This window comes from Salmo salar, chromosome 11 (genome assembly GCF_965601325.2).
Source record: "Salmo salar chromosome 11, fSalSal1, whole genome shotgun sequence".
NCBI classification, from domain to species: domain Eukaryota; kingdom Metazoa; phylum Chordata; class Actinopteri; order Salmoniformes; family Salmonidae; genus Salmo; species Salmo salar.
The window spans coordinates 48,172,904-48,192,229 of record NC_138301.1 but is presented as its reverse complement, the minus strand read 5'-3'; the positions used below and the strand labels follow the sequence as shown (position 1 = coordinate 48,192,229).

The following is a 19,326-nucleotide window of genomic DNA, read 5'->3' as shown; positions in this document are numbered from 1 at the left end:
GTCAGTAGAAAGGCCTCTTTAGTGTCGTAAGTTTTCATAACTGTGACCTTAATTGCCTACCATCTGTAAGCTGTTAGTGTCTTAACGACCATTCTACAGGTGCATGTTCATTCATTGTTTATGGTTCATTGAACAAGCATGGGAAACAGTGAAGTTATTTGGATTTTTACGTTTCTTTTTTTGTTGAGTTTACATACCTGAGAGAAGCCTACCAATTTTTACCTGACATAATTGTGTCACTTGCTCTTGCTTTCCATGCCTTGTTATTTTCTAATTTTCACTATGAATGTTTTCCGATAAAACAAGGTTTTGAGACTTTGTCCCCACATAAATGTTATGTGGGCAAATTCATTCAGAGCAATAGAGTGTCCGTTTACAGGTTTACACATACACAGGTACTTGCTTATGAAATCTGGAAATCAGATTACAATATGATCATTTATATTATTAAGCTGCAAGACTATGTTATCCTGCTGAGCTAAAGCCTAGTCTTAAGGTTTCAAACAAAACCATAGTGTAGATACTGTATAGCCTATTATATAAGGTGCTGAAGACTCCTCTTCTACTGAATTCTCTCTACAACACAGCAGCCTATAAGGAGTCGAACAGTTTCCAAACAGGTTGTACAATCTTTATTGCAATTTAATTAGATTTTCAAGATACAGATAATAATGTATGTTAACACTTTATTAACATGGAATAGCTATCGTTCCATTTTAAAATGTGTCCGGTGTCCAGGTTTGTATCTGTTGCAATATGTATATAAAAGAGATGAACTGTGTGTAATAAAAAATACAGCTATCATTGTCCACGCAGCAGGAACATGAGGAAGACAGCAGTGTTCTAGAAGCGTCCACGCAGCAGGAACATGAGGAAGACAGCAGTGTTCTAGAAGCGTCCACGCAGCAGGAACATGAGGAAGACAGCAGTGTTCTAGAAGCGTCCACGCAGCAGGAACATGAGGAAGACAGCAGTGTTCTAGAAGCGTCCACGCAGCAGGAACATGAGGAAGACAGCAGTGTTCTAGAAGCGTCCACGCAGCAGGAACATGAGGAAGACAGCAGTGTTCTAGAAGCGTCCACGCAGCAGGAACATGAGGAAGACAGCAGTGTTCTAGAAGCGTCCACGTAGCAGGAACATGAGGAAGACAGCAGTGTTCTAGAAGCGTCCACGCAGCAGGAACATGAGGAAGACAGCAGTGTTCTAGAAGCGTCCACGCAGCAGGAACATGAGGAAGACAGCAGTGTTCTAGAAGCGTCCACGCAGCAGGAACATGAGGAAGACAGCAGTGTTCTAGAAGCGTCCACGCAGCAGGAACATGAGGAAGACAGCAGTGTTCTAGAAGCGTCCACGCAGCAGGAACATGAGGAAGACAGCAGCCAGGAGAATGCAGAGAGTACAGACTGTAGGAACCACGATCTCTGTTACCATCTCCATGTGGCTGGTCAACGGATCTGGAATAATCATTGAACACAATAAATTAATTAAATGTTTTTATAAAACCCTAACAGTAACCCGGCCTACACCCTAAACAGCAAACAGAGGCTCCATTTTTAAAAATAATAACACATAGATGACTACACCACTTTGCACTACTAGCAGAAATGTACTCAGCAGCAAATGGCGAATAGTCCGATAAGTGCTAAATCAACCACAACTCAAATTCAATACTTTAAATGATTTGAAAAGTATTTGGTGAATGTATTTCCTAGCCAGATCTGCTACACACCAGTCAGTCAATCAAAAGAAGAAGTAATGGAGTCCTAAGTAGGCCTACCTAAACTTCATCATGCACTGGCCAAACCTTTGGCATCCCTGCCTGTTCCTTATTGTCCTGCTGGGACTTTCTTCTAGCTGGAGGGGCAAACAAAGAAAAGTCCTGTTAGAGAATGTCTTCCCATGTAGTTTTGTTGTTCAACTATCAGTAGTTCAACTGTTTGTTGAAAAGTGCCAATTAGAGTCAGAATGTTCCTTTGTTTGCCCTGGCAGCCAGATTCAGCCCAATGTCCCTGCATGCCCAATGTCCCTGCATGCTGAAGTTGTTGGAGCTGAGTGACATACATTATGTAAAATATTTTCAAATAGTTCAAGTTTTAAAGTATGTGCATGATTTAGGTTGTAGTTTGCATTTTTGGAACTATTCTATTTTAAGTCCATTGTACTGGGGCTTACTAAATCAAGTAAATCGCAGCTCAAGTATTGGAAAGTCTTTGCCATGATGTCTTTGAGCCAGGGGTCTGGTGGTGTTGGGGTCTGGTGGTGTTGGGGTCTGTCTGTGTTGGGGTCTGGTGGAGTTGGGGTCTGGTGGTGTTGGGGTCTGTCTGTGTTGGGGTCTGGTGGTGTTGGGGTCTGTCTGTGTTGGGGTCTGGTAGTGTTGGGGTCTGGGGAGGTGGGGTCTGTCTGTGTTGGGGTCTGGGGGTGTTGGGGTCTGGGGGTGTTGGGGTCTGTCTGTGTTGGGGTCTGTCTGTGTTGGTGTCTGGTGGTGTTGGGGTCTGTCTGTGTTGGGGTCTGGTGGAGTTGGGGTCTGGTGGTGTTGGGGTCTGTCTGTGTTGGGGTCTGGTGGTGTTGGGGTCTGTCTGTGTTGGGGTCTGGTGGTGTTGGGGTCTGTCTGTGTTGGGGTCTGGTAGTGTTGGGGTCTGGGGGTGTTGGGGTCTGTCTGTGTTGGGGTCTGGTGGTGTTGGGGTCTGTCTGAGTTGGGGTCTGGTGGTGTTGGGGTCTGTCTGTGTTGGGGTCTGGTAGTGTTGGGGTCTGGGGGTGTTGGGGTCTGTCTGTGTTGGGGTCTGGGGGTGTTGGGGTCTGTCTGTGTTGGGGTCTGGGGGTGTTGGGGTCTGGTGGTGTTGGGGTCTGGTGGTGTTGGGGTCTGTCTGTGTTGGGGTCTGGTGGTGTTGGGGTCTGGTGGTGTTGGGGTCTGTCTGTGTTGGGGTCTGGTGGAGTTGGGGTCTGGTGGAGTTGGGGTCTGGTGGTGTTGGGGTCTGTCTGTGTTGGGGTCTGTCGGTGTTGGGGTCTGGTGGTGTTGGGGTCTGTCTGTGTTGGGGTCTGGTGGTGTTGGGGTCTGTCTGTGTTGGGGTCTGGTAGTGTTGGGGTCTGGTGGTGTTGAGGTCTGTCTGTGTTGGGGTCTGTCTGTGTTGGGGTCTGTCTGTGTTGGGGTCTGGTGGAGTTGGGGTCTGGTGGAGTTGGGGTCTGTCTGTGTTGGGGTCTGTCTGTGTTGGGGTCTGGGGGTGTTGGGGTCTGGGGGTGTTGGGGTCTGTCTGTGTTGGGGTCTGGGGGTGTTGGGGTCTGTCTGTGTTGGGGTCTGGGGGTGTTGGGGTCTGGTGGTGTTGGGGTCTGGTGGTGTTGGGGTCTGTCTGTGTTGGAGTCTGTCTGTGTTGGGGTCTGGTGGTGTTGGGGTCTGGTGGTGTTGGGGTCTGGTGGAGTTGGGGTCTGGTGGAGTTGGGGTCTGGTGGAGTTGGGGTCTGGTGGAGTTGGGGTCTGTCTGTGTTGGGGTCTGGTGGTGTTGGGGTCTGGTAGTGTTGGGGTCTGGTGGTGTTGAGGTCTGTCTGTGTTGGGGTCTGGTGGTGTTGGGGTCTGTCTGTGTTGGGGTCTGGTGGAGTTGGGGTCTGGTGGAGTTGGGGTCTGGTGGTGTTGGGGTCTGTCTGTGTTGGGGTCTGGGGGTGTTGGGGTCTGTCTGTGTTGGGGTCTGGGGGTGTTGGGGTCTGTCTGTGTTGGGGTCTGGGGGTGTTGGAGTCTGTCTGTGTTGGGGTCTGGTGGTGTTGGGGTCTGGTGGTGTTGGGGTCTGTCTGTGTTGGGGACTGAGGGCGTTGGGGTTTGGTGGTGTTGGGGTCTGTCTGTGTTGGGGTCTGTCTGTGTTGGGGTCTGGTGGGTGTTGGGGTCTGTCTGGAGTTGGGGTCTGTCTGTGTTGGGGTCTGGTGGTGTTGGGGTCTGTCTGTGTTGGGGTCTGGTGGTGTTGGGGTCTGGTGGTGTTGGGGTCTGGTGGCGTTGGGGTCTGGTGGTGTTGGGGTCTGGTGGTGTTGGGGTCTGGTGGTGTTGGGGTCAGTCTGTGTTGGGGTCTGGTGGTGTTGGGGTCTGTCTGTATTGGGGTCTGGTGGTGTTGGGGTCTGTCTGTGTTGGGGTCTGTCTGTGTTGGGGTCTGGGGGTGTTGGGGTCTGGGGGTGTTGGGGTCTGGGGGTGTTGGGGTCTGGGGGTGTTGGGGTCTGGTGGTGTTGGGGTCTGGTGGTGTTGGGGTCTGTCTGTGTTGGGGTCTGGTGGTGTTGGGGTCTGGTGGTGTTGGGGTCTGGTGGAGTTGGGGTCTGGTGGAGTTGGGGTCTGGTGGAGTTGGGGTCTGGTGGTGTTGGGGTCTGGTAGTGTTGGGGTCTGGTGGTGTTGAGGTCTGTCTGTGTTGGGGTCTGGTGGTGTTGGGGTCTGTCTGTGTTGGGGTCTGGTGGAGTTGGGGTCTGGTGGAGTTGGGGTCTGGTGGTGTTGGGGTCTGTCTGTGTTGGGGTCTGGGGGTGTTGGGGTCTGGGGGTGTTGGGGTCTGTCTGTGTTGGGGTCTGGGGGTGTTGGGGTCTGTCTGTGTTGGGGTCTGTCTGTGTTGGGGTCTGGGGGTGTTGGGGTCTGGTGGTGTTGGGGTCTGTCTGTGTTGGAGTCTGTCTGTGTTGGGGTCTGGTGGTGTTGGGGTCTGGTGGTGTTGGGGTCTGTCTGTGTTGGGGACTGAGGGCGTTGGGGTTTGGTGGTGTTGGGGTCTGTCTGTGTTGGGGTCTGGTGGTGTTGGGGTCTGGTGGAGTTGGGGTCTGTCTGTGTTGGGGTCTGGTGGTGTTGGGGTCTGTCTGTGTTGGGGTCTGGTGGTGTTGGGGTCTGGGGGTGTTGGGGTCTGGTGGCGTTGGGGTCTGTCTGTGTTGGGGTCTGGTGGTGTTGGGGTCTGGTGGTGTTGGGGTCAGTCTGTGTTGGGGTCTGGTGGTGTTGGGGTCTGTCTGTATTGGGGTCTGGTGGTGTTGGGGTCTGTCTGTGTTGGGGTCTGTCTGTGTTGGGGTCTGGGGGTGTTGGGGTCTGGGGGTGTTGGGGTCTGGGGGTGTTGGGGTCTGGGGGTGTTGGGGTCTGTCTGTGTTGGGGTCTGTCTGTGTTGGGGTCTGTCTGTGTTGGGGTCTGGGGGTGTTGGGGTCTGGTGGTGTTGGGGTCTGTCTGTGTTGGAGTCTGTCTGTGTTGGGGTCTGGTGGTGTTGGGGTCTGGTGGTGTTGGGGTCTGTCTGTGTTGGGGACTGAGGGCGTTGGGGTTTGGTGGTGTTGGGGTCTGTCTGTGTTGGGGTCTGGTGGTGTTGGGGTCTGGTGGAGTTGGGGTCTGTCTGTGTTGGGGTCTGGTGGTGTTGGGGTCTGTCTGTGTTGGGGTCTGGTGGTGTTGGGGTCTGGGGGTGTTGGGGTCTGGTGGCGTTGGGGTCTGTCTGTGTTGGGGTCTGGTGGTGTTGGGGTCTGGTGGTGTTGGGGTCAGTCTGTGTTGGGGTCTGGTGGTGTTGGGGTCTGTCTGTATTGGGGTCTGGTGGTGTTGGGGTCTGTCTGTGTTGGGGTCTGTCTGTGTTGGGGTCTGGGGGTGTTGGGGTCTGGGGGTGTTGGGGTCTGGGGGTGTTGGGGTCTGGGGGTGTTGGGGTCTGTCTGTGTTGGGGTCTGTCTGTGTTGGGGTGTAGTGTAGTCTTCTGTACTGACCTGCAGCTAGCAGCTGGTTACTGGAGGAGCACGTCTCTGTTGCTTTCCTTTTCCAGCTCTCCACCTGTAGAGAGACCATCAAAATACATGTATTAATTAACCAACTAACCAATCAACCAATCAATCAATATGTATTAATACAATCAATTAAAAAGAAGTCTGTCACAAAACAGCACAGTGGAAAACTTTGTAGAAACTTAAACTGTTCTGAACCAAATAGAATAGGCCTATATCAGGTGTGTACAAAGTGTCTGTGACTGACTGACTGTACCTCTCTCTGGTTGGGGAATCCATTGGAGCTGATGATGCGTTTGTAGTACTGAACAGAGGCTTTTGGGTAACGTGGTTTATTCTTGTTGAGGAAGTCCACGTAGAACAGGCCAAACCTCTCAGAGAAGCCTTCGTCCCACTCAAACTTGTCCAGCAGTGACCAGGCTGTGTAACCCTTCACGTTCACTCCGTCCTTAAGGGCTGTCATGTGGAGAAAAGACCAACAGAGGGTGCTATAGGAATTAATTTGCCCAGTATCAATAGAGTAGACAGTGAAACTTCAAACACACTCAAAACACCTGTTTTGTCCTAAAATTATACCAGTTCACTAAAACAATTACTTGTTATAAAGAAAAACGAATGTTTTACTAAACCTCTATAATATTAGATTATTTTCTCTACTAAACCTTTCTTCAAGGTAATATTAAGAGGATGTTATTTCCTCTGATAGGTCCCTCACCCTTGAGCATCTCATTGATGTAATCTTTGAAGTATTGCATCCTCCAATCATCACACAGGTCTGTGCACCTCTGCACCTTCTCTGACACCCCATTCTCTGTCACGTAGATCATGGGGTTCCCATACTGGGTCTAGTGGAGAGACAGGGTGGGGAGGAGACAGGGAGACAGGGTGGGGAGGAGACAGGGTGGGGAGGAGACAGGGTGGGGAGGAGACAGGGAGACAGGGTGGGGAGGAGACAGGGAGACAGGGTCGGGAGGAGACAGGGAGACAGGGTCGGGAGGAGACAGGGAGACAGGGTGGGGAGGAGACAGGGTAGGGAGGAGACAAGGAGACAGGGTCGGGAGGAGACAGGGAGACAGGGTCGGGAGGAGACAGGGAGACAGGGTGGGGAGGAGACAGGGAGGCAGGGTGGGGAGGAGACAGGGAGGCAGGGTCGGGAGGAGACAGGGAGACAGGGTGGGGAGGAGACAGGGAGACAGGGTGGGGAGGAGACAGGGAGACAGGGTGGGGAGGAGACAGGGTGGGGAGGAGACAGGGTGGGGAGGAGACAGGGAGACAGGGTGGGGAGGAGACAGGGAGACAGGGTAGGGAGGAGACAGGGTGGGGAGGAGACAGGGAGACAGGGTCGGGAGGAGACGGAGACAGGGTCGGGAAGAGACAGGGAGACAGGGTGGGGAGGAGACAGGGAGACAGGGTGGGGAGGAGACAGGGTGGGGAGGAGACAGGGTGGGGAGGAGACAGGGAGACAGGGTCGGGAGGAGACGGAGACAGGGTCGGGAGGAGACAGGGAGACAGGGTGGGGAGGAGACAGGGAGACAGGGTGGGGAGGAGACAGGGAGACAGGGTCGGGAGGAGACAGGGAGACAGGGAGACAGGGTGGGGAGGAGACAGGGAGACAGGGTGGGGAGGAGACAGGGAGACAGGGTGGGGAGGAGACAGGGAGACAGGGTGGGGAGGAGACAGGGAGACAGGGTCGGGAGGAGACAGGGAGACAGGGTGGGGAGGAGACAGGGAGACAGGGAGACAGGGTCGGGAGGAGACAGGGAGACAGGGTGGTGAGGCAGGGGGGGTGGCAGAGTGGGGAGACGGGGTGGGAGACGGGGTAGGAGACGGGGTAGGAGACAGGGTGGGGAGACGGGGTAGTGAGACAAGGAGACGGGGTGTTGAGACAGGGAGACGGGGTGTGAGACAGGAAGACGGGGTGGGAGACAGGGTGGTGAGACAGGGAGACGGGGTGGGGAGACAGGGAGACGGGGTGGGGAGACAGGGAGACGGGGTGGGGAGACAGGGAGACACGGTGGAGAGGGAGTTTGTGTCAAACAAGGAAGAAGGTGTGAATGTTTCCGCAGATCGGGGTCAAATGCATAAAGTAAAATAAAGTTCAAACTCCACACTGAATCAAGCACACCTCCAAACCCACCTGGAAGTAGTGGAAAGTTGTTAACATACTGTATTTGACCAAATACATCATGTATTTAACCCAAGTCTGGCTGGTAGGACCTGACCACACTAACAGTCATGTGTATTATACCTTGACGAAGTTAAGCAGGCGTCTGAATCCCCAGGGGACAGAGTAGAGCCACTCAGAGCCGGGGTCGGGCCAGCGAGGGTCCACCAGCTCCACCAGGTCACGGTCGGTGAAGTAGCTGTTCCCGCGGCCAGACGGGTAGTTCTTTTGGGTGATATAGCGCGTGGTGAAGTGGCCAATACCCAGGAAGTCACAGGTGCCCTTGATGTAACTCTTCTCCTGGGAAGAGAAGACAGGGAGACGGGAGGTTCCTAGACCCTGCTGGGCACTCTTCCTACCTGGAGACCAGAGAGAGAGACCAGATTACACTATGACCTTTGACCTCTAACCCTTAACCCTGACATTGGGAGGAGAAGACAGGGAGGCAAGAGCTACCCAGACCCTGCTGGGCACTCATCTTGTCTGTGTGGAAAGAGACATCAGGTGTGACAGTGACACGTATACATTTCTATGTCCTGTTAAATATAGGCAGGGGTTTTGGACACTGGCCAGACAGGCAAGTACACGCAGAAAAAAAATCTAGAACCTAAAATGGTTCTTTGGCTGTCCCCATGTGAGACCTCTTTGAAGAACCCTTTTGGGTTCCATGTAAAACCCTTTCCACAGAGGGTTCTACATGGAACACAAAAGAGTTCTACTTGGAACCAAAAAGGGTTCTCCTATGGGGACAGCTGAAGAACCCTTTTGGAGTGTAAGCCACCATTGTTTTTCTATCCCGGGTCTATAATCTGTGCCATTCAATATTTCAAAAGACGGTGGGCTAATTGGGTCCATTTTCTACTAGCCTGGTCTGAACAATACTAGCCTCAGCCGAGCGGGCAAGCTTCATTTAAACCCTGTGGGTTGTTTGTGGAAATGGAACACCTAGCTGTGACAATACAGGACTTACCTATGTAGTCTTTCATGACCTGAGGGTAGTCCCCGTTGAAGATGGGTGTAGCGAACCAGCCCATGTAGAACTGGACATATCTCTCTGCTGCCTCGATGTCTCTCTGGTTGGTGATGTCCACTGGCTCCCCCCAGTCTGCCAACAACGAGATCCCAACCAAGCCTTTCTGTTTGCTTCTCCATTGAGTGTCATAGGTGTGCCAAACCTTAGCATGTGCCTGTTCAAATGATATATTATTCTGTATCAGGGGACAGACAGTACACTAGGCCTATATATTGGAATTAGATTACTGACAATATTAAATATAATTATATTATAAACAATTAGTGATTACCTTGATAATGTGGTGGGCAGCTTTGTAGGCCCCAGTGCCCCTCAGCTTCAGTCCAGGTGCATGTTCTCCAGTTTCATAGCCCTCCACAGCACTAGACTACAAACACAGTTTCATAGTCCTCCACAGCACTAGACTACAAACACAGTCTCATAGTCCTCCCCAGCACTAGCCTACTGTCTCATAGTTCTCCCCAGCACTAGACTACAAACAGTCTCATAGTCCTCCCCAGCACTAGACTACAAACACAGTCTCATAGTCCTCCCCAACACTAGACTACAAACACAGTCTCATAGTCCTCCCCAGCACTAGACTACAAACACAGTCTCATAGTCCTCCCCAGCACTAGACTACAAACACAGTCTCATAGTCCTCCCCAGCACTAGACTACAAACACAGTCTCATAGTCCTCCCCAGCACTAGACTACAAACACAGTCTCATAGTCCTCCCCAGCACTAGACTACAAACACAGTCTCATAGTCCTCCCCAGCACTAGACTACAAACACAGTCTCATAGTCCTCCACATCATTAGACTACAGTCTCATAGTCCTCCCCAGCACTAGACTATAAACACAGTCTCATAGTCCTCCCCAGCACTAGACCACAGTCTCATAGTCCTCCCCAGCACTAGACTACAGTCTCATAGTCCTCCCCAGCACTAGACTACAGTCTCATAGTCCTCCCCAGCACTAGACTACAGTCTCATAGTCCTCCACAGCACTAGACTATAAACAGTCTCATAGTCCTCCCCAGCACTAGACTATAAACAGTCTCATAGTCCTCCCCAGCACTAGACTATAAACAGTCTCATAGTCCTCCCCAGCACTAGACTATAAACAGTCTCATAGTCCTCCCCAACACTAGACTACAAACAGTCTCATAGTCCTCCCCAGCACTAGACTATAAACACAGTCTCATAGTCCTCCCCAGCACTAGAACACAGTCTCATAGTCCTCCCCAGCACTAGACTACAGTCTCATAGTCCTCCCCATCACTAGACTACAAACACAGTCTCATAGTCCTCCCCAGCACTAGACTACAGTCTCATAGTCCTCCCCAGTACTAGACTATAAACAGTCTCATAGTCCTCCCCAGCACTAGACTACAGTCTCATAGTCCTCCCCAGCACTAGACTACAGTCTCATAGTCCTCCCCAGCATTAGACTACAGTCTCATAGTCCTCCCCAGCACTAGACTACAAACACAGTCTCATAGTCCTCCACAGCACTAGACTACAGTCTCATAGTCCTCCCCAGCACTAGACTATAAACAGTCTCATAGTCCTCCCCAACACTAGACTACAAACAGTCTCATAGTCCTCCCCAGCACTAGACTATAAACACAGTCTCATAGTCCTCCCCAGCACTAGAACACAGTCTCATAGTCCTCCCCAGCACTAGACTACAGTCTCATAGTCCTCCCCATCACTAGACTACAAACACAGTCTCATAGTCCTCCCCAGCACTAGACTACAGTCTCATAGTCCTCCCCAGCACTAGACCACAGTCTCATAGTCCTCCCCAGCACTAGACCACAGTCTCATAGTCCTCCCCAGCACTAGACCACAGTCTTATAGTCCTCCCCATCACTAGACTACAGTCTCATAGTCCTCCCCAGCACTAGACTACAGTCTCATAGTCCTCTCCAGCACTAGACTACAGTCTCATAGTCCTCCCCAACACTAGACTATAAACAGTCTCATAGTCCTCCCCAGCCCTAGACCACAGTCTCATAGTCCTCCCCAGCACTAGACTACAGTCTCATAGTCCTCCCCAGCACTAGACTATAAACAGTTTCATAGTCCTCCCAGCCCTAGACTACAGTCTCATAGTCCTCCCCAGCACTAGACTATAAACAGTCTCATAGTCCTCCCCAGCCCTAGACTACAGTCTCATAGTCCTCACTATCACTAGACTACAGTCTCATAGTCCTCCACAGCACTAGACTATAAACACAGTCTCATAGTCCTCCACAGTAATAGACTACAAACACAGATATAGCACACCACATTACTGTACACTAAGACTATAATGTATTAAGTATAATGTATTATGTATTATGGATAATGTATTATGTATAATGTGTTATGGATAATGTATTTTGGATAATGTATTGTCTTACCCATGGGTTGTTGAAGGTGATCCAGTATTTGACTCTGTCACCAAACCGCTCAAAGCATAAGTTGGCAAAGTCGTTGAAATAGTTCACCATGCTGACGTTCTGCCATCCACCGTACTTCTCCTGTAAGACCTGGGTGGTAACAGGGAAGGAAGGTTACTATAGGTCACTTAAGACCTGGGTGGTAACAGGGAAGGAAGGTTACTATAGGTCACTTAAGACCTGGGTGGTAACAGGGAAGGAAAGTTACTATAGGTCACACAAGACGTGGGTGGTAACAGGGAATAGAGGTTACTATAGGTCACACCAGACCTGGGTGGTAACAGGGAAGACAGGTTACTATAGGTCACACCAGACCTGGGTGGTAACAGGGAAGAGGTTACTATAGGTCACACCAGACCTGGGTGGTAACAGGGAAGACAGGTTACTATAGGTCACACCAGACCTGGGTGGTAACAGGGAAGAGATGTTACTATAGGTCACACCAGACCTGGGTGGTAACAGGGTAGAGAGGTTACTATAGGTCACACCAGACCTGGGTTGTAACAGGGAAGAGAGGTTACTATAGGTCACACCAGACCTGGGTGGTAACAGGGTAGAGAGATTACTATAGGTCACACAATACCTGGGTGGTAACAGGGAAGAGAGGTTACTATAGGTCACACCAGACCTGGGTGGTAACAGGGAAGGAAGGTTACTATAGGTCACACAAGACCTGGGTGGTAACAGGGAAGAGAGGTTACTATAGGTCACACCAGACCTGGGTGGTAACAGGGAAGAGCGGTTACTATAGGTCACACCAGACCTGGGTGGTAACAGGGAAGAGAGGTTACTATAGGTCACACCAGACCTGGGTGGTAACAGGGAAGAGAGGTTACTATAGGTCACACAAGACCTGGGTGGTAACAGGGAAGAGAGATTACTATAGGTCACACCAGACCTGGGTGGTAACAGGGTAGAGAGGTTACTATAGGTAGAACAAGACCTGGGTGGTAACAGGGAAGAGAGGTTACTATAGGTCACACCAGACCTGGGTGGTAACAGGGTAGAGAGGTTACTATAGGTAGAACAAGACCTGGGTGGTAACAGGGAAGAGAGGTTACTATAGGTCACACCAGACCTGGGTGGTAACAGGGAAGAGAGGTTACTATAGGTCACACCAGACCTGGGTGGTAACAGGGAAGAGAGGTTACTATAGGTCACACCAGACCTGGGTGGTAACAGGGAAGAGAGGTTACTATAGGTCACACCAGACCTGGGTGGTAACAGGGAAGAGAGGTTACTATAGGTCACTCCAGACCTGTGTGGTAACAGAGAAGAGAGGTTACTATAGGTCACTCCAGACCTGGGTGGTAACAGGGAAGAGAGTTTACTATAGGTCACAACATGTGATGGATAGGGAATGTGTTGTAGTAGACTAGTCATCTGGGATCATCATAACAGGAAACATCCCTCCACTGTCTTCTTTCTATAAAGCCACTGATACAAATGCAGTACAGTTCAGGTCTACATTCATTTGGGATTGATATGGAGTTAGATTACTGACAACATTATTTCAACCTAGATTCTGTAAATATATTGATAAATAAAAGGTGTCATGTTTTGCATTGAACAGTGTAGCGGTAGCTTTGTATGTGCTAGCTCGGCAAGCTAATAGTCAGTCAGTACCGTCAGTCAGTACCCAGTTAGTCAGTCAGTACCCAGTTAGTCAGTACCCAATCAGTCAGTACCCAGTCAGTCAGTCAGTACCCAGTCAGTCAGTCAGTACCCAGTTAGTCAGTACCCAGTCAGTCAGTCAGTACCCAGTCAGTCAGTCAGTACCCAGTTAGTCAGTACCCAGTCAGTCAGTACCCAGTTAGTCTGTACCCAGTCAGTCAATCAGTACCCAGTTAGTCAGTACCCAGTCAGTCAGTACCCAGTCAGTACCCAGTCAGTCAGTCAGTACCCAGTCAGTCAGTCAGTACCCAGTTAGTCAGTACCCAGTCAGTCAGTACCCAGTTAGTCTGTACCCAGTCAGTCAGTACCCAGTCAGTCAGTACCCAGTTAGTCTGTACCCAGTCAGTCAATCAGTACCCAGTTAGTCTGTACCCAGTCAGTCAATCAGTACCCAGTTAGTCAGTACCCACCTGTGGCAGATCCCAGTGGTACAGGGTGACTATTGGTGTGATGTTATTGTCCAGGAGCATGTTGATCAGGTCATCATAGTATTTAATTCCCTTCTCATTGATGTGATCAGCTGGAGAAGAAACATTACCATTAGCTATAACATTCACGAAAACGTATAGGGCCTGTTTCCCGGACACAGATTATTAAGCTTTGTCCTGGACTTAAAGGTATGTTCAGTGGATAATCTGGAGTATAAAGTATGTTCAGTGGAGAATCTGGAGTATAAAGTATGTTCAGTGGAGAATCTGGTCTATGAAGTATGTTCAGTGGAGAATCTGGTCTATGAAGTATGTTCAGTGGAGAATCTGGTCTATGAAGTATGTTCAGTGGAAAATCTGGTCTATGAAGTATGCTCAGTGGAGAATCTGGTCTATGAAGTATGTTCAGTGGAGAATCTGGTCTATGAAGTATGCTCAGTGGAAAATCTGGTCTATGAAGTATGTTCAGTGGAGAATCTGGTCTATGAAGTATGTTCAGTGGAGAATCTGGTCTATGAAGTATGTTCAGTGGAGAATCTGGTCTATGAAGTATGTTCAGTGGAGAATCTGGTCTATGAAGTATGCTCAGTGGAGAATCTGGTCTATGAAGTATGGAGCATTTACCTTTGATTCCGTTGGGAAATATCCTTGGCCAGGAGATGGAGAAACGATAGTGGTTAAACTTCATGTCCTTCATCAAGGTGATGTCATCCTAGAAGATATTGACGATTTCATGTCAAGGGTGTCAATTGAGACGGAGCCATATGGTTCAAATCTCAAATGGCTCCCTATTCACTTTGCAGTGCACTACTTCTGACTACATGGGGATAATGTGTCTACTGTCTATTCAGTCTATTCACCTTGAATTTGTAGTATCCTTCGCAGGAGTGGTCTGCGGTGTCGTTGAGGAAGATCTTTCCCTTCTTGTGGGCGAACACGTCCCAGATGCTCATCCCCTTGCCATCCTTGTCCCAGGCTCCTTCTGTCTGGTACGCAGAGCCCCCAGCCCCCCAGGAAAACCCTTCAGAGAGATATAAAGGTTAGCAAGAACTCTTCATTCCTGGGCCTCCCGGGTGGCGCAGTGGTCTAAGGCACTGCATCGCAGTGCTAGCTTTGCCACTAGAGATTCTGGGTCCAAGTCCAGGCTCTGTCACAGCCGATCTCGACCGGGAGGCCCATGGGGCGGCGCACAGTTGGCCCAACGTCGTCCGGGTGAGGGAGGGTTTGGCCGGCAGGGATATCCTTGTCTCATCGCGCACTAGCGACTCCTGTGGCGGGCCGAGTGCAGTGCACGCTGACCAGTTCGCCAGGTGTATGGTGTTTCCTCCAACACATTGGTGCGGTTGGCTTCCGGGTTGGATGGGCATTGTGTCAAGAAGCAGTGTGGCTTGGCTTGGTTGGGTTGTGTTTTGGAGGACGCATGGCTCTCGACCTTCGCCTCTCCCGAGTCCGTACGGGAGTTGCAGCGATGAGACAAGACTGTAAGTACCAATTGGAAACCACAAAATTGGAGATAAAAAAATGGGTAAAAAAAAAAAGAACTCTTCATTCATGGGAGAAAATATGTTACAATTTCTCTCTCTCTTTCGTTTCTATTTTCTGTAATAGCTATAAAATCTTGATTTCTGTGATAAAATGTAGGCCTCTCTCTCTCTCGTCCTCTCTTGTGCTCTTTCTCATCTATTATATTTTTATAACTATGTTTTGCTGTTAGTAATAGACCTTTTTAACATGATTCAGTCACTTCTGCATTTCTCCCTGTACGGTAGCCTACCAGTTGGGAAAGTGCCATAGTAGAATGATCCGCGTTCATTCTTGGTCCAGTCGAAGTCTTCGCTGGCTGACACACACAGCACCAGCACAAGCACATAGTGCAGCTTCAGCATCCGCTGTAGTGACATGGTGTTGATCTCTCACAGGTGTCTGGCTCACTGTCTCCGGTCACAACTGCACATAGAAGGAAGAATCATACAGCATTTTATAAACGCTTAAGAGTTACTATGGACACTCGTAGTCAGTGTCATAACACTGTACTTTCATAGAAAGTGTTATGCCTTATTCTTTAACTTTAATGCCAATGAGGTTAAACTGATCTCAGATCATACATAAACACTCATCTAATATATAAAAAAATGTTTTACTTCTGTGTAATTAACACCTTTTACTTTAATGCCAATGAGTAAAAACTGATCTCAGATCATACATAAACACTCATCTCAGGGATAAAATTACTTCTTTGTAATTAACACCTTTTACTTTAATGCCACTGAGGTTAAACTGATCTCAGATCATACATAAACACTCATCTCAGGGATAAAATTACTTCTGTGTAATTAACACCATTGTCTTAATATGATGCAGAGCTCAAACTGCAGATAGTTTATCTCAAGACAATTCTACCGCTCTGAGTTGATACAAACAATATGCTAATATATTTTCATATAATACTGATAGAAATGACACAAATAAAACCCTTTCAGCTCTATTATCAAATGAAGACTCAACAGAGACTTACACAGAGGTGATAGATATCCAACGTATGTGGATCAAAGCATCCTAATTAACTCACACTGGAAAACATCTTTAAAGAATGGACTGAACTCAGAAAAAAGCAATAGTCCATTGAAAACGATGACACCATATCATTCTCAGGCCCAAATTAAGATTAAAGGAATGATCTAGTCTCATTTCAACCAGCCATAAGATACACTGACGCAAAACGCAATTAAAGACAGGAAGTACGTCAGCTTGTCTAACACAGTCAGTATCAGCGACATGTCAAACTGATCCCGTCCGGCAGAGGTACCTAGGTCTAGTAACTGATCATCAAAATCCTTCAGTGTCTAATTTAGAAAAGTGAGTGAAAATGTTTAAGAATATAGAACAAAAAAATCTAGCTAGCTATCTCTCTCCCTGTCACTTTCCTTCTGTCCCTGCTGTCTTTCCTCACCAGTCCTCTAACTCTTCCCAGAACCACACATAGCTACATGCCTACCTGTTTAAAGGTCCTGCATTTGTCCCCACTGGAAACAGTTCCAAAATGCAAGAAAGGTCCCCAAGTTTCTGGACCTAATTCATTCTCACAAATCCTCAGGGGTAGAGGTTACAGCACCCGATGTCACAAAAGCGCGCCGCGAAACGTCCAGTAAGTTTTACCTCTATTCAGGGGCCCCATTGGGCGAGCAGACAGGACCCAAATACCGCCCCCCCATTCAAAGTCGATGAAGTGTGAGCGTAATTTGCTGGGGCAAACAGATCTTTTGGAAATGGGCTTTTTTTTTTACACTGTAAGCAAAGTGAATGTCAGACAGTGTGACCTATACACATGCAGCTCAGCCTCAGAGAGTTTTACTATAGGCTCCTACCAATGGGACTATGTCTACAATTAGATTCATTGAAATATCCATATTTTATTTCTACACTCTTAGAAAAAAAGGTGCTATCTAGAACCTAAAATAGCTGGAGAACCCTAGGAGAACCCTTTAAAGAACCCTTTTTGGTTCCAGATAGAACCTTTTTGAGTTCCATGTAAAACCCTTTAAACATGGAACCTAAAAGAGTTCTACCTGGAACCAAAAAGAGTTCTACTTGGAACCAAAACGGGTTCTATCTGGAACCAAAAAGGGTTCTTCTAAGGGGACAGCTGAAGAACCCTTTAAGAACCATTTTGTCTAAGAGTGTATATAGGAATGTTATATGTAAATTATGTTAGATTTACAGCTGAAGTCAGAAGTTTACATACACTTAGGTTGGAGTCATTAAAACTCATTTTTCAACCACTCCACACATTTCTTGTTAACAAACTATAGTTTTGGCAAGTCGGTTAGGACATCTACATTGTGCATGACACAAGTAATTATTCCAACAATTGTTTACAGACAGATTATTTCACTTATAATTCACTGTATCACAATTCCAGTGGGTCAGAAGTTTACATACACTAAGTTGACTGTGCCTTTAAACAGCTTGGAAAATTCCAGAAAATGACGTCATGGCTTTAGAAGCTTCTGATAGGCTAATTGACATCATTTGAGTCAATTGGAGGTGTACCTGTGGATGTATTTCAAGGCCTACCTTCAAACTCACTGCGTCTTTGCTTGACATCATGGGAAAATCAAAAGAAATCAGCCAAGTATTTGCTGCAGGAGGGACTGGTACACTTCACAAAATAGATGGCATCATGAGATAGGAAAATTATGTGGATATATTGAAGCAACATCTCAAGACATCAGTCAGGAAGTTAAAGCTTGGTCGCAAATGGGTCTTCCAAATGGACAATGACCCCACGCATACTTCCAAATTGTGGTAAAATGGCTTAAGGACAACAAAGTCAAGGTATTGGAGTTTCCATCACAAAGCCCTGACCTCAAGCCTATAGAAAATTTGTGGGCAGAACTGAAAAAGTGTGTGTGAGCAAGGAGGCCTACAAACCTGACTCAGTTACACCAGCTCTGTCAGGAGGAATGGGACAAAATTCACCCAACTTATTGTGGGAAGCTTGTGCAAGGCTTTCCAAAACGTTTGACCCAAGTTAAACAATTTAAAGGCAATGCTACTAAACTTCTGACCCACTGGGAATGTGATGAAAGAAATAAAAGCTGAAAAATATCATTCTCTCTACTATTATTCTGACATTTCACATTCTTAAAATAAAGTGGTGATCCTAACTGACCTAAGACAGGGAATTTTTAATATAATTAAATGTCAGGAATTGTGAAAAACTGAGTTTAAATGTATTTGGCTAAGGTGTATGTAAACTTCCGACTTCAACTGTAACTCTGAAATGTGATGGTAATATAAGCTTTTCATATGGATTACATGATAAAAGACAGACAAACCTTTTTTAAACCTGGTTACACCGAATGAATATAATTGAAGTGTAGTATAAATATTAATGACTGAAAACTTTGAGCTCAATCATTCATACTTCATAGAAGGTTTCCCATTCACACTCAGAACTAAATCACAATTGAACCATGAAAGGACGATGGCGATCTGTGTGACTTTAACAGAATTTGTAATTTTATTGTCTTCTATAAATGTTATCCCTCAACAGGTGTATTCAGTACTGTCACCACAGTATGTAGCCTATCACATCCTAGCCAGTTGAGAGGTCAGAATCATAACACATATTTTCTTATATGCCAACAGCGTCAACAAAAGGAGACATGTGTCACGAACTTCAAAATGAGCGGACCAAGGCGCAGCGTGCATTGAGTTCCACATCTTTTTAATACAATGTGAAACTAGAAACAAAACCACAACACTTACAAAGACCGTGAAGACGTAGTGCCCAAACACACTAACACAAACAATATCCCACAAAGCAGGTGGGAGATAGGGCTTCCTAAATATGATCCCCAATTAGAGGCAACGATTACCAGCTGCCTCTAATTGGGAACCATACAAAACCACCAACATAGAAATACACATTCTAGAACACCCCCCTAGTCACACCCTGACCTAAACCACTATAGAGAATCCAAGGGCTCTCTATGTTCAGGGCGTGACAACATGACTCTAATGTAATGTATTTCTAGGTATATGATGGGGGGTTTGAGTTATTTAACCAGTCAGGAAGCATACATTGATCTGAATAACCATAGACGTCCATGGCAGAAGCCTCCATTCTGAGTGCATAGTAGCAGCCAGATGCAGCGTTCCATTCAGCTCTGCAGTGCTATACAGCCTGTCCTGCACCCAGCCATCCAGGCTGAATACAGTTATTATCATGGAGGGAAGGCATATTGTTCGAAAAACGCTGAATTGTTAGGAGGTAAAACTGTTGGCACTGCATTCCCTGTTCTTTTAGTACATACGCAGCGTCAAAGAGGGTGTGTGTGTGTGCAGATACAATGCACATATGCTTCAATCTGTGTGTGTGTGTGTGTGTGTGTGTTTACAATAATGCAG

At 48.0% G+C, this 19,326-nt stretch overlaps 1 protein-coding gene across 3 annotated transcripts; it reads right to left on the bottom strand.

Moving 5' to 3' along the window:
- Positions 1-1,099: 1,099 nt before the first annotated feature.
- LOC106562706 (lactase-like protein) lies at positions 1,100-16,567 on the bottom strand. Of its 3 annotated transcripts, XM_045689661.2 has the most exons (14): positions 16,409-16,567; positions 15,188-15,360; positions 14,274-14,434; positions 14,038-14,125; positions 13,396-13,505; positions 11,273-11,401; positions 9,153-9,248; positions 8,819-9,035; positions 7,933-8,207; positions 6,400-6,529; positions 5,941-6,140; positions 5,670-5,733; positions 1,778-1,854; positions 1,286-1,454 (listed from the first exon to the last, which is right to left on the bottom strand). In XM_045689661.2, the coding sequence occupies exons 2-13, from the start codon at positions 15,312-15,314 to the stop codon at positions 1,778-1,780; spliced, it is 1,674 nt and encodes a 557-aa protein (XP_045545617.1). In that variant the 5' UTR covers positions 15,315-15,360; positions 16,409-16,567; the 3' UTR covers positions 1,286-1,454. The 3 variants fall into 3 exon arrangements, with proteins under 3 accessions (XP_045545615.1, XP_045545616.1, XP_045545617.1); XM_045689659.2 differs by lacking the exon at positions 1,778-1,854 and having other exon boundaries at positions 1,100-1,454; XM_045689660.2 differs by lacking the exons at positions 1,778-1,854; positions 16,409-16,567 and adding an exon at positions 15,929-16,394 and having other exon boundaries at positions 1,100-1,454.
- Between the last annotated feature and the right edge of the window lie 2,759 nt (positions 16,568-19,326).